Raw genomic sequence first — 14,697 nt, 5'->3', positions numbered from 1 at the left:
TCTCGAAAGGGAAATCTTTAGTTGTAAATCTTTTAAGATGAATTTACAAATCCCTGTTTAATGTTTTATGTATTTATACTTAGTTTAATGGTTCAATGTTTTATGCATTTTAGTTATGTAAATATTTGATAAATCATTTCATCCTATGCATATAATAAAAGCATAACTTGATTTCTAGAAGTCATACTGTTTTTAGGTTAATTCTGAGTGATCCAGATAAAAGAAAACTGTTGGCGGGAGTGAGTCTTTTGATATTTTCTAAAGATGCTGGGGAAAAAGAATAAATTAATCTAAGAATTTTGTAAGGGAGTGCCACAAGTAACCTTATAAGAAGAAATCATGTTCAAATTTATATGTCATAGGTGATGAAAATTTAAAAGAAAAAAAAGGGATTTATACATGATTCTAAGAGAAGATTTATAAAAAACTAAGGAGAGTACTGAGTAGGATTAAAGTTATTAAAAACAGCAAAACAACAAACAAACCCCCCCTCTTTTGGTATCATATATATATATTTATATATATATTTGTGTGTGTGTGTGTAAAAATAAATGTAAAATAAAAAATAATAATTTTTTTGGAGCTCTCACAAAAATGGGACCTTATGCTATCGCCTACCCCGCCAATAGTCAAAGCCAGCACTATGTCCTTTTCAAACAAATCATGCGTTTAGAAGAATTATATATAAAAGCTATACAGGTGCTACGTTGACAGCACGTGTATGGTATAATTTCTTTCGTTATTGGTTCCAAAACCAATGCAAAATTATCAAATATTGTTCTGTGAAGATTCTATCAAATTTTGTTTGTACTTGTAGCATAATTGCGTTTAAAAGGAATCATAAATTTTGGAATGAGAATTTTCCTTTTCTGTTTCAATTTTTTTATTGAATGGAAAGTTAGTCTGCATATTTCATAGACTTGCAGTGGCATTTTTATTTCAATTAATTATCAATAAATATTCCACCCTGAAAGTAGGTTGAAGTAAAAATAAATCAGGCTGTGGGGCCAATCAATAGATTTTTTAATCAGTGTTTTGAGAATCGAATTGTCATGGGAAACATTAAAATTCAGCCTAAAATTTTGGTCTGCTTTCAAGTTTGGTAATTAAGGAGACGTTTGTTTCCCATTTTTGTAAGAATGAGAATGAAAAATATAGTCGTTATGGACCCACATAAGAAATAGAAATTTAAATTTGGTGGCTTGATATGATGGATAACAATTATATTTTTCAATTTAATGAGAAAAAAATGGAAAACAAACAGGGCTAAGTTCAAACTTAATCCCACTAAAAGGCAGATATGTTGACATTTTTCTATCTTTGAGCCCTAATTATTTCAACTGGGCCCTTCTTTTAATTGTTTCAACAAAAAACTGGACGTCTAGATACAAAATAGCTAAGAAATTAACAAAAAAAATACAAAAATGAAATAATGGCGTCGCCCGGACTCGAACCGGAGACCTTCAGTGTGTTAGACTGACGTGATAACCAACTACACCACGACACCGGATGTCCTTTGCTTCCTATTAAATTTTATATCATAGCTTCAATTTGCAGATCTCCGCACGAATTTCGGTGCGTGTTCTAAATCCCATACCAAAATGTAACCATGACCAAAAAAAAAAAAAAAAAAAAAAAAAAAAAAAAAAAAAAAAAAAAAAAAAAAAATTTAAAAACAGAAAACATCATGTTCTACCTTTTCGAAAGGCTGGTTCTTACGATTTCTCTGTCGTAAAGATAACATTCTTAACTAAGGACTCGTTTGAAACCCCTTTCTTTTTCTTTTTTTTAAATACATTTTTTTCCTATCTTATTTTCAACCACACATTTTTTAAATTAAATAATACTACTCACAAATCCAAAAAAATTCCTATTTTTTAACTATACTTTTTCCATCAAAACATTATTTCACAAAATGGGGCTCAAACATGATCTAAGCCCTTGTTTGAGCCACATTATATTCCTAAAAATGCATTTTTAAATAGTCTATTGATGAAAAATGTGTGGTTAAAAAATAAGAAATTTTTTTGAATTTGTGTGTAATATTATTTTATTGAAAAATGTGTGGTTGAAATGATCTTAAATCACTATTTAAGAATGTATTTCTTTTTAAAAAAATGTTGCTCAAATATAGCCTAAATGTTTTTTTATGTATACATTGTGTTTAAATAAGAAGTTTCACTCTCTTATTGACTGGTCAACCATATGCCAATTATCGGTGTGCATGTATTTAATTCTCTTGTTATTGCTCTTGATCAAAGGAAAATGAATACAGTGACTCCCCTGATTTTAGTTCTTGTATCAATTTATTCTTGTCTTGTATGTCATTGCCTTCGATATTGCAATTTATGGTGAAATATATCTTATATTGTCTTGTATACTCTTCAAATAGCGCCTTCTTCATACAAGAGATTTATCATTCTTCAATGACTGTATTAACATGACGATTCAAGAAATAGCTCTTGATGATTTCTTAAAGAGTCTCATATATATAAAGTGTTATTGTAAGGGTAACTGCCTTTTATGTTATGGACATTTATTACACAAAAAAATTGTCTCCTTAATAGGACTACTTTTTTAATTGCTTCATTTTCGTTTGGGAATATTTATATTAAAATCAAAGATCATCGTACTTCAAGCGTGCCATCAAAACTGATGTAAATCATATTAACTAATTGTCCTCTAGAATATTAATTCGAATTAGAGTATTTAGAACTGATGTATGAGATTTTAATGATCTCTTTGGTCAGTAAATCATCTAAATAAATTATTTTTCGAACTTTCGGTTCAAATAATCTCTTGTAAGGATTTAGATGACGATGCATTTGAATATTATTTTCAACTTCTTAATACATCCTCCTAATGCTAAGAGAATTGTTCAATCAAATTGTCAATCATTATTCCAACATCATAAAAATATCATTCATTTGGGATAATAGTTGAAACAACTCATTTATTGTCCAACATTCTTAATTTTCCATTTCACTGCATTGTGGTGGATCAATCTTACATATACAACACTATCAAAATAGTTAGATGAAAAAAATTAGACTTTGAACATAAGTCAATTATAATAGGGAGAGCTATGATATTGACATGATACGTAATAATATTCCCTTAACAAAAATAAAAGTACTTTATTCTCAATTAAATTAATTGAAAATGTTTAACAAGTAATAGTGTTAAACCATTTATCGACATCTCAACTAATACTTATTAAAATGTTGAAATTTATGCTCACTAATATTAACAAGACACAATCTTGATTATATAATCTGAAAATTATACCCATAATTTAAAATTTGGATAGTAATTGCATAAACTTCAGGTTGTGAATACCATACAATCACCTAGCATATGTATTAAATCTATTAGATACAAATAATATTTAGATGATCGACATGAGGATGATGGAGCCCCATTTATCATCCTAGTTCATTTTTAGAAATAAAGAAAATCCAGTCCCTATTTTAGTAACGATGTTTAATGATCAGTTTTCAATAAAGAGAACCAATACCATTTAGGAATTCATTGAATTGAAAAATCTTATGGTTCTTCGTTGAATGTCCATTTGAATTTTTAATTTCACATCATTATTGATTTAGTAACGGTCCAATTGGTTATGCCAAACAAATTGAACTTTTCGTTCAATATAAGATATAATTTAATTATTTAATTTCGAAAAATATAATTAAACATTATGTCCACGTGACATAAGTCATATGGTTTTCTTCGGCTATAAATACAAATTCATAAATTACACATGATATATTCTTTAAAACATGTGCTAATTCGAGAGTATGTTGTATGTTGTATGTTGTTATTATTTATTCAAGAGCAATATCAATATTCTTCTAAAATATTAGAATTGTAGTGTCATGCTCTTCAAAAGCAATAACATATTATTATTTGAAATAATAAATTATATAATAATTTACTCTTACGGAGTAAAAACATAAGTTTTAATTTTGCTCTTTGGGAACAAGTTAAATAAAACTAAAACATCAATGTATAAATATGTATACAGAAGAATGGACACATAAAGAAATATAGTATTTTAATTTTTGTTTTTACTTTAAAATCAATCAATATTCTTCTGCAATATTGCTATATACTTGGAAATGACATGCGCTTCAGAAACAAATAATTCTTTTTAAAATTTTTATAGAAGGTGGGTTGTGCTTCTTCAATAGCAACATTTTAGTATTCTTTTGAAATATTAAAAATTATAATATATTCTCTTCAGGAGCAATTAATATTCTGGAACGTTGACTAAGATTAATTCCTTTCAAAAATAATATAAAATATTACAGAAGAATAGTGATTAAAATTATTTGCTCAAAAAAATAATATATAATATTCTTCTGGAATATAATTGTAGATAATTTGGTTTCATCAATGATTGACCAAATAGATGCATAAACAGTGTCATCATTGAATTTACATAAAATTTATGCCAACTAGATATGGATACAGATATGATACACATACAAAATAATCAAGATTCATAGTACAATTAAATAATCATTATTGATTAGTATAAGTATTAGTAAAATAATCATTATAAATACAGTAAAATAAATAAATAAATCAGCTATACATAAATCCTCTGTTTACGTGTTTGTTTACTTTCATTAACCAATATAGAAGCACTAATTGGATGCTTGAATTGTGAGATAGATGATTATATTTATAAAAATTATTACCTTCTAATCAATTCACTTTAATTTTTAGAGAGATACTGACAATGTTATAAATTAGAGAGGAAAAGAGGGAACCAAATATAGATGGCAATAAACTCATATGTTTTATAAAAAAATCAAAACTCCATATTTATAAAGAAAAATTAGAGATACAAGGGATACAACAGTCATAATGACTAGAGCAATAGGAGTGTAAAAGTCAATCTTAAATATTACTATATTTACAACATTACTCCATTTCTCTCATTTCTTAAAAATATGGTTATAACTTAAGGAAATTGGTTTATTCCCAAGACACGATATTTAACATTTTTCTAAGATACCTAAAATTTATCTTATCAAAATACAAAAGCCACAACAGAGTTAGCATTGAATAACTTCAAAATTTTGAACATTTTTTTTAATTAATTTGTCTGTCTTTCCTTTAAAAAAAGTCAATTTAGGAAAAAATTATTAAGTTGGAACCATTTTTGCAAAACAAAAAGGAATAATGAACTTTCTTCTAGCTAAAAACCAATTTCCTTATCTAAATCATAATTAAGAATAATTAAAAGTAAGAAAACTATTGAATGAACAAACATTGTTTTTAACCTAAATAGAACATATATTGTCATGCGACATTGATGAGAATATCACAAGCTCTACATTGTACACCAAACTCAACCAACATATTTCATATAAGAAATTCGCTATCACTGCAAAACATGGACTGCCCAATTAATCCAATACAAATTTCCGATAGCAAAAAGGAAAATTATATAACCCCATGGGAAGTAACGCTAAAAACATAGTAGTAGCCATTCTTGTGATAAAATTAGTTTCATGGTCTGCATTTGTAGATTCTACCACGGCCTCGGGGATGGTCGTGGCGGATTGCACCACTATTACGGCACTTATCTCCGCTTGTTCCAGCTTTGTTACGTACGGTTTGCCGGACCCGGTACCGGGATCTCCGTGCTGCATTGCCATGACAAGCCTAAATAGTATGGCGGACACTAGTGACAACCGTCGTGGTGTCTGTCGGTGTTTGATGGATCTCATTACAACTTACAATCCAAATGCTACTGCTATTGCTACTTTGCCTGGTTTCTGTGGAGTTTCTCTTGGCTTCACTATTGATCCTAATACTGATTGTGAATAGTAAATCCTATTCTTTCATGTATATATATTTTGGTCATTCATGGAACTATGTCCAATATATATTCCATGCAGAATTTTGACCTTTGATCATGTGTATTTTGGTGCAGCATTGATTCATGAGATCAGGCTAGGAAACGGTGTAGTGTTGGCATGTCCCCAACAAGTACCAACAGTGAAGGATGGGGTCTTTTTCAAGCTTCTGTAGAGATGGAAACATTAATATTATAAGTTTGATTTCCTAAATATATATATACTTATGATATGTTTTATAAGGTGGATCAAACAAAATTTTATCATATTATAGAAGAAAAAAGTTGAAATCTAGTGTTATATTGTCTAGCATTTTATACCAAGCATCCCCTTAATGCCCCTTGATATGTTGAAAATTTATTTATACGGCTTGAAAATCTTCTCCTAGTAGAATATAGAAGAATTTTGATTCAAGTGTTAACAAATTCACAGCTTAAAGTATAGTCAGAGAAAAACTGAATAACTACAAGCCAATCCATGAAATAAGAAAATGGCAACGTCATTTTCACCCTTCTGGGATCATAAGTCCAAGCACAAGGTTCAAAACAGTGTCTTACCAAGACCTTAACGACGTTCATTTCATATGTAAGCGTTCAAACCACCGATACACGAGCATAACTAATATCTGTAGCCATATGTGGAACTAAAACTTACAGTAGGATCTTGGATAGGTTTCTCGAATTTCTTTAAGTGACCGGCATATGGATAACCTTTTCTCGAATTGTTAGCAAACAAGGTTGAGCCCTTTTCTGACTTTTGAGTCCAAATCCCAAAGATCACCAGCAAACCATACGGCGTTCCTCGTCCTGCATTGTTTGCCTCGGGGCATTTTGGGACCTAAGTTTAGCTAGGGATGATTCCGTATGTCTTGTAATTCGGGTAACCTAGGTACACACCAAAGAAGCTTTTAAAATGCTCATCCTTGTAGGACTAAAAGGGCTTCTTAGACTACTTCTAGGTCTAGGAGACACAAGATCCACTTCCTGAGAGAATTTTATCAACCTTAAGGATGGGACATCACCTGACGAAATACAAGGACTTCGCTTCTCGGATTTTGCTAAATGTCTTGACATTGAGTCAAATGTTGCGGATTCCCATCCATTCTCGTTCCAAACAGGAAAATATTATGAAGTATGAAACGCTCTGTTTTGTCACTTTTCTTTGGGGTTTGGCAAGGCTTCCAAGTATCTATCTCGAGTATCTTGTCCCCCTTGTCATCATCCTGGTGTCTGGTTTCAAGGAAGGAATAATTTTGGTTAGGAATGTCAATGAGTCAAGTTGGAACTTGAGGCTTGAGTTTGACTCAAGTAAAATTAAGTCGAGCTTTTTTGGCTGTTCGGCTCGACCAAAAATTTGAGGCTCGACCCGAGCTTTCGACTAGGATCGGCTCGATTTTTTTATTACAGGCCGCCATTTTTTTAAAGGCAGCTATTGCCTATTTTTCCCTTTTTTCAGTTGGCCTGACGAGCCACACGGGCTATATTGAGCTAGGCTCAATGTCCCAAAATGAGGCTCGATCAAACCTCAAGCCGAGCCAGCTCGAGCTTTTTTCGTGCAGAGCCGATGAGCCAAATTGCCGTCTTTACTTCTGGTTGTTCAATGTATATTCTTCCATCCAGTGATCTAACACCCACATCCCATTCAATCTCGAACCAAATTTGTGCTTATGCAGGGAACACAAGGATACATTTAATACACATTTATCTGTAGCATTGCACAATAAAGAAACATGTTTTACATTTTAATGAGCTACAAGGGCCTCAAGAGAGATCACCTTTTGGTCTAGTCCATCATGATGGGGGCAATTTGACCTCTGTTCACATTTTCTGAGATTGGCAACACCCTACAGGTAAATTGATACAGTTAATAGAAAAGAAATTTTGACACGAAAATTAATTTTCAGAATAACATTCGCCCATTTGTAATGGTTGCTAGATCTTACATGTACTAGAATATACGATGGAAAAAAACGATTGTCTGAGTGAAAGAGCCAACTTGGTATGTAATTATGCAAACTCAGTTTATTTTTAACTCATCTTTAAGTTTTTATCTTATTTTCAAACGACTTACCTTTTGGAAAAGGAAGTCATCAGTTTACTAGCATGATTCTAATTGATTAGGAGATTCATGGCTTAACCCAAGTAAAATGGAAATTATGCATACAGGTTGAATAACTTGATGCCCAAATTAGAAGACTCTGAAGTATAAGCACGATTTTTACAGGCTTGAGCTTGGATTCAAGCCATTGCCTGCATACACGGAGCATATCTGCATTTTGCTTTCTGATAATACGCTTAGTCTTAGTACGGCCACTTATTTTCAGACAAATAAGATAAAAAAACAAAACGATAGTGGCTAACAGTTTGCGAACTACAATTCTTGCGGTTTATGTGGATGATATTATTATAACTGGTAGTGATACTTCTTATATCTCCACTCTAATAACTGAATTAAGTGCTCAGTTTGCTATAAAGAACCTCGGGAACTTGAACTATTTTCTTGGCATTGAGGTATTCAAGACAAGAATGATCGTGGACTGTTTTTAACACAGCAAAAATATGCATTGGATCTCCTCCAGAGAGTTGCTATGATGAATTGTAAGCCCTGTTCTTCTCCAATTAACTTGAAAGTCCTTTGCTGCAGTGTTGGGCAAAAGGCACTAAATGAGACCCAGTGGCCCTTGTGACCAAGAGAGAGGGTAAACTAAAGGGAATAGTTGAGAGGATTGTCTCCATCCTTAAAAAGGGAACTTTCCTAGTTCAATAGACCATTCCATCATCTGAGCTCTCGTAAAACGTACACATGTATCAATCACACACCCCATGATCCCCTATTTGTATCTAGGCGGATTTAGCTTCAGTGTCTGTTTCGACTGATTCTTTAGTTGAAGCTATTGATGCCCTAACTTAACCTTGATACGAAATGCTATTTTTTCCATTCATTCTCTTTCAGGATCAGTTGCGGTCATCCAAACTTTACCGATGGTATGGACAAATTCCTCGCTTCATCCAAATGTGTAAAAGATTCTAGCAGCACTTAAAAGCCGAGTACTCTACCGTTGAGTTAGCAACCTGAAGAAAATATAAAAAAATTAACTCTCTCTATATATTTTTTTCTTTTATCCGATAATTTCTTGTATTTTGATTTGATCTATTCATTTTTATGTTTCCAATCCATTAGAAAATCTATTTTTTTAGATTTCTTAGCTCAATTGTTTGATTACCTCTTCTAATTTCTTTTCTCATTATTTAATTGATAATTGATTTAGATTGTATCTTCAAACCATTTAATTTGAATATTTAAATTATGTTTATAAAACCTCTCCGTCCTCTGCTCGGCAACGCAATTCCCATGCTCACAGCCAGTTAGAGTAAAAAAATCCACCCCGTCTTTCTCTTAAAACTCACCTTACTCTCGTAAATGTCCTTTCCAAATCCTAGCATGACGTGGATGATCCGTCGAATCCATTGCTGACTTCACCACAATCGATTAGGTAAAACGATTTTGTAAACTTTGTTTTTTTCCATACAGGCAGCGTGGTTATAGTACTCAGATTGTGCCAGCCATGCAATTCATATTGCAAAATTGCTCTAAACTCTATAAATAGATGCTCGATAAGCTTTTGTGCTCTACAAAAACAAAAAACATAAAAGAGTTTTCTACTAGTGTATATCGAGAAGTCATGGCTCTTGATTAGTGTCAAAAAGTGCTTTAAAGATATATCATTTACAAGGCATTTTACATTCAATTTGTTTAAAAACACTAATATTAGTCTCTAATTTCAATTCTCTTGCCGTAAATTCAATTTCCATAAATACATGATTAAAAATGCAATTAATTGAAATACGTATTTACATACATGTCGGCATGAGTATTATATATTTGAAAGAATATTTATTTGATGTATTTCACATGTATTTCCAATTTAGAACAAGTGGAGCAATTGGAGGAAAAAACTGTTGAAAAGTCAAGAATAGTGAGCCGTCTCAAGCAAGAAGCAGCTGTCGGTAAAATGATCATAACTTGAGTTGAAGACATTAAACCAAGGTGATTCAAGTTGGGTTGGAAAGATAAGGCATGTATCTAGAAATTTCATTTTTTTACAAGAAGTCTAATTCATTTCATAAGGTAGCCAAAATTACCGTGCAAAGTCCAGCTTGTTACCTGCCGGATACAGCTTTTCTACATAAAGAAGTACTCATTGTTTTTGTCATATCTAGAGTTATAGAGATCCAATGAACCTGATTTTTACAACAATGCAAAGATAACTCAATTGGAAACAATTTATCTGTTGATCAAAAGTCCATATTCATGGCACAAAGTATTTAAAAATTGGAATTAAGTTGCATGTTCCAGCTATCTTGAAGCTGGACAGAAATAAGTTGTATTCTCCACTTGCATTTTGGATGTTCCTTTGCCTATAAAAGGGGACCTTGGCTAAGATTTTGAGAGAATCAATTCCTCTCCATCATATTCTAGTTTCCTTCATTTTCTTTGTAACATTTCATTATGTATTTCTAAACCATTAGCTAGAGCTAGGGGTGAAACTTTGGTGAATGTGTAGTATTGTCTTTGATCTTTCACTTTGTTCTTCAATGTTCATTTTCTTACTTGGTTGAATTATATGTTCTACAAATGATTTTGGTTTGTTAAAGATTTTGATTTATTGTTGACAAATTTTGGCACAATAAATGCTTAGATAATCTCTACAAACCAACAACTTATTTTGACATATTCTCTCAAACAACTTTCAAGGTCTATCTTTTAGTATATTTGCGATCAATGTTTTATCTTCCATATGAGATCACTCCTTAGTTGATTTCCATATGAGTTAAATAAAAGATCAAGGGCAATTACTACCCATTTATCTGAAGTGAATCCCCAACCCTCTAGTGTTCTTTTTCATCGTATTTTCACCAACCATTTACCACTCATAGAATAGTTTATTTCCTTCCAATACCCTGTGGTTTGACTTCCGACTTTCGAGTTTACTACTTGCGACAACCTGCACTTGGGTTTGCAACCTTAAAGTTGTAGCAGTCTTGCTTGCTCAAATTCTCACCATTCCCCAGTGATTTGCTAAAATTAATGTTGAAATACAAAATGTAGAAAATGCTATTAAAAATACTCGAAGAAGGTTAGATGGTTTCTGAAGGCATCTTCTCTTCGTGAACCCGGCTACTATTGAAGCCCGAATGGAAGTAAGCCGTCAAAGCATTCGAAAACTAGAAGAAAGACTCCAAGGACTATGCCAGGAGTAGTAGATGCTAATCCTAGCGGCAATCTTCCTTGCTGCCTAATAAAACTAAAAGAGTCCCTAGGCTCTTTTTAGTTTTAGAAGGTTTAAATTAAATAAGTGTCTAGAGACATTTGTTTTCATGTCTGGTGTTCTTTGTCTTTTTTAGTGTAGATCTACTCAGGTGCCTATTGGAGATAGACTCCTATCTATGCTAACTATCTTTGTTTTGTTTTATTTGTTATGTTTGCATGTATAGTATGGTAAAACCCCTAGTGTAAAATGTTTACTATTTAATGCTATGCTAATAGAATAATGAATTCATACTTTTTCCCAGAATTACTACAAGCACTTTATGATGAATCTTTATTAATAGTTCACGAGCCCTAAAAATGATCTTAGTCCACTCGCCTTGGTAGGTGCTTTCCACTCCTCGATGGCTTTGATGCTCATCCAATGCCCCAGGAATAGGATCTCCGTCTATCCAAAGGAGCATCTATCTTTCTTTACATAGAGGCGATTCTTCCTTTAATACCTTAAAAAGGGTCCGGAGGTGGCTAATGTGGTCGTTTAACGAATAGCTATAGCGCACGATCAAAGTATACCACCAGTCATCTAAGTACGGGTGGAATAGCTCATTGTGGAGGGTGCATAACATGGCAGGGGCATTGGTGACTCCAAAAGGCATAACCAAATCAAACGCTCCTTTGTTAGTAAGGTTGCTTGCTTGTCACACGGGTCATCTTTGGCTTGTCTCCTTCCACGATATGCACTTGGTAGTAGCCCGACTGTAGATCCAACTTTGATAAGTATCTAACACTTATTGAATAGGGAGAAGAAGTCTGTAATCAAAGTGGATACTTGTTCTTGATGGTTAGGTTACCTTGTTGAGTGCTCGATAATCAATGCACAAGGCTACTGCTTTTTCTTGAATAAAATAAAAAAAAACAAGGGCTCCCCAACTCTTTCCCCAGCAAGATACGGAAAAACTGCCTTGGAGGCTGGAATATAAATAGGCCTTAATGAGTTCCTGAAATTGATTCCTGAGCTCAACCAATCCCCTTAACTAATAGATGCTAGTTGGAGAGGGGCCATCTGCTAAACCTAGCCCCAGTCTAAGTATAAGGGGATTTGGCTTCAGGCTCCAACTCGATCTTGTGGTAGACTGCCCTCCTAGTAATTGATCGCATACCATCTTACTCCTGTTTATCATACTATTAGCTTGACTTCTTTCCGAATGGTTCATTCCCTACTTACTCTATTAGGGGCATTCTCAATAGTTGTCTTCCCTTTCTTGTACTATTCCAAATTTCCTATTTGATCTTGTAAGGGGAAGGCAGACTGCTTACCATAAACAGAAGATTGATATCGCACAGAAGGCCTAATATCGCCCTATTTGAGATACTAATTCAAGTTAGAAGTACTTCCTCAGAGCGATTAAACTAGCCTTTTGACTAAATAGATATGGGCATAGAGAGGGAATCCTGAACTACAGGAAAAAAGGATTCAATCCAGACAGAAAGAGAGTCGGAGTAGTGAAGAAGGATAGAACACTTTTGTTGGTTGTTGACCAACGGAAAGCATGGGAAAAAGAAAGATGGTAGAGGGGAATAGAAAGGGAGATAGAGGAATAAATCCATACCGAGATGTTCAGTAGGAATAAGATTGTTGAAAAAACCCAACATTACATATTATGTAATGTTTGAGTCTAAACTGTTGCGCCCACTTAGCTAGAGATCTTAGCTTCTGGTTTAGTCTTGACGTGAACCCCCAGATCTTGGAAGCAAGGGAGTGCCGTCCCTTCTAAGAGGTAAGGTGACATGCGAAACTAAACTCCTGGGGGCAGGCTATCAACTATGACATTCACTTCGTATCTCGAAAATCTAATGTAAAAAGCGTTACGCACCTTTTTCTTGCTATGAGGATGAACTGGATCTCTCATTCCTTCTCCTTTCTTACTTATCCCCAAGCTAACAGGTGTAGCTTACCCAACAAAGGCTAAACATGTGGGGGCCCCGGCAGGCTCACTTAATCCTACAGGGGGCATACCATAGCACCCCAGTACCCTTCATGTGGATGTCACTTTAGATTCAGTCAAGCCTCGTATGCCCAGAAACTCATAGCCAGATCGTCTATTATGCTAAACTGAGAAGGGTCTAGAGAGACCCCCCACACGAAGAAAAGAAAGGAGCAAGCTATTGAGAGGGAGTGAGTGGAAATCGAAACGAAAGAAATGAGGTCAAGATTCAAGACTTCTCCTATCAAGTCAATGTTCAAAATGAAAATTATAAGAATTGAATAGGAAGATAAAAGGACATTGTTTAGAGTGAAATTGAACCAAAGGCCCTTACTCTGTAGGACTCACTATTTATGCCACAAGGCTACTTCAAGGCAAGTTGGATCTCCTAGTTCAGGTATGAATTCTCATTCGAGAAGTCCCTCTTAGGTATAGACAAGATATGGTACCACAAAGCTAGGGGACTACAATTGAGTATGCCTAATTCATTCCTACTGTGAAAAGCTTCAAAGTTGTCTGGGTTCAATTGAAAATTGCCCTAAGATTGAGGTTTGACGTCGAAGAACTGTCGCAAGTTGAAAGTGTCATCTTTATGGTTTGGCCCTAAAGTGTGAATCATCGGGTTGAGTACAAAGCATGTTTTAGACCTTGGGTAGTGACTTACTTTTAGTATAATTGATAAAGGAGGAAGAGTTGCTCTCCCTTGTCTCATTCCATTGTTGACTAAGCTTGTGCCTGTTCGAGAGAAGTTGGGTGTCCCGGCTCATAAGAACTGAAATTTGTAGGCTTAGGTTTTGGCACCTACATCAAAGGCACGAGAAAAGAAAACCTTTTCTCACCTTTCTTACTTAAGATATGAAACCGGTTTCATAGGCCACGTTGGCTAGGTTGATCTTTCATCATCAAATCATGAGTTTCGTTCTATTTCTGGATCCCCTCACGAGAGTCTAAAAATTTGTTATCTTATGCTTGAAAAGTGCTCTTCTTGAGCGATCCATTCTATGAGCGGGGCAGCTAGTAGAGAGAAAATCTCCATCTTTTTAAGTCGGTCCCATTGATTTAATTAAAGCTTGTTACGATCAGGGTCATTTGGTTGAGATCTTACTTGGAAAAGGCTTAGGTAGGGTTAGTTCGTTTGGCACTTCGAGGCTGTCTTCGACTAATAGAAGAAGGAAGCCCACTATTTTGTCTATTTAAGATAAGAAATGGAGTAAGGGATGGGAATCTACTCTTATTCATCATGCACCTTGTGTGCTTTGTATTCTCTATCGCTTGGGAATAAATGATCGCGATGTAGCAGGGTCGTGATAACGCTCTTTAAGCTAATCAACAAATGCGAGATCAGCTCACTTGCCCACTGACCTCTCTCTTATATTATGAAACTAAGTCCATCAACTATATAAGAAGAGAAGATAGAGAGGTAGTAAGTTTCCCGCTTGTAGCAAGTTTTTACAGGACATAGCTAAACCTTCTGAGGGACATCCTTCTATGTCAGAGAAATCTTACCCCACAATGCCAGTAGTTGATAACCATTATACAAATTAAGCACGATGCTTGGATAATAGATCTTA

The 14,697-nt window shown here is 34.0% G+C and overlaps 1 protein-coding gene and 1 non-coding gene across 2 annotated transcripts; one reads left to right on the top strand and one right to left on the bottom strand.

Moving 5' to 3' along the window:
- Positions 1-1,433: 1,433 nt before the first annotated feature.
- On the bottom strand, positions 1,434-1,507 carry TRNAV-AAC. Its single transcript has one exon. It is a non-coding gene; the product is annotated as a tRNA-Val (tRNA).
- A 3,902-nt stretch (positions 1,508-5,409) lies between these two features.
- Positions 5,410-6,144, top strand: LOC111370480 (putative non-specific lipid-transfer protein 14). The gene is made up of 2 exons (XM_022992577.1): positions 5,410-5,843; positions 5,951-6,144. Exons 1-2 carry the CDS (start codon positions 5,470-5,472, stop codon positions 5,961-5,963), a joined length of 387 nt encoding a protein of 128 aa, XP_022848345.1. The 5' UTR covers positions 5,410-5,469; the 3' UTR covers positions 5,964-6,144.
- The last annotated feature ends 8,553 nt before the right edge of the window (positions 6,145-14,697 follow it).

This window comes from Olea europaea, chromosome 1 (genome assembly GCF_002742605.1).
Source record: "Olea europaea var. sylvestris chromosome 1, O_europaea_v1, whole genome shotgun sequence".
Classification (NCBI taxonomy): Eukaryota; Viridiplantae; Streptophyta; class Magnoliopsida; order Lamiales; family Oleaceae; genus Olea; species Olea europaea.
The sequence above is the reverse complement of the archived record's forward strand: the minus strand, read 5'-3'. Positions and strand labels throughout refer to the sequence as shown.

Coding starts and splice junctions, on each gene's coding strand:
- LOC111370480 (XM_022992577.1), top strand. CDS start 5,470: ATGGGAAGTAACGCTAAAAACATAGTAGTAGCCATTCTTGTGATAAAA.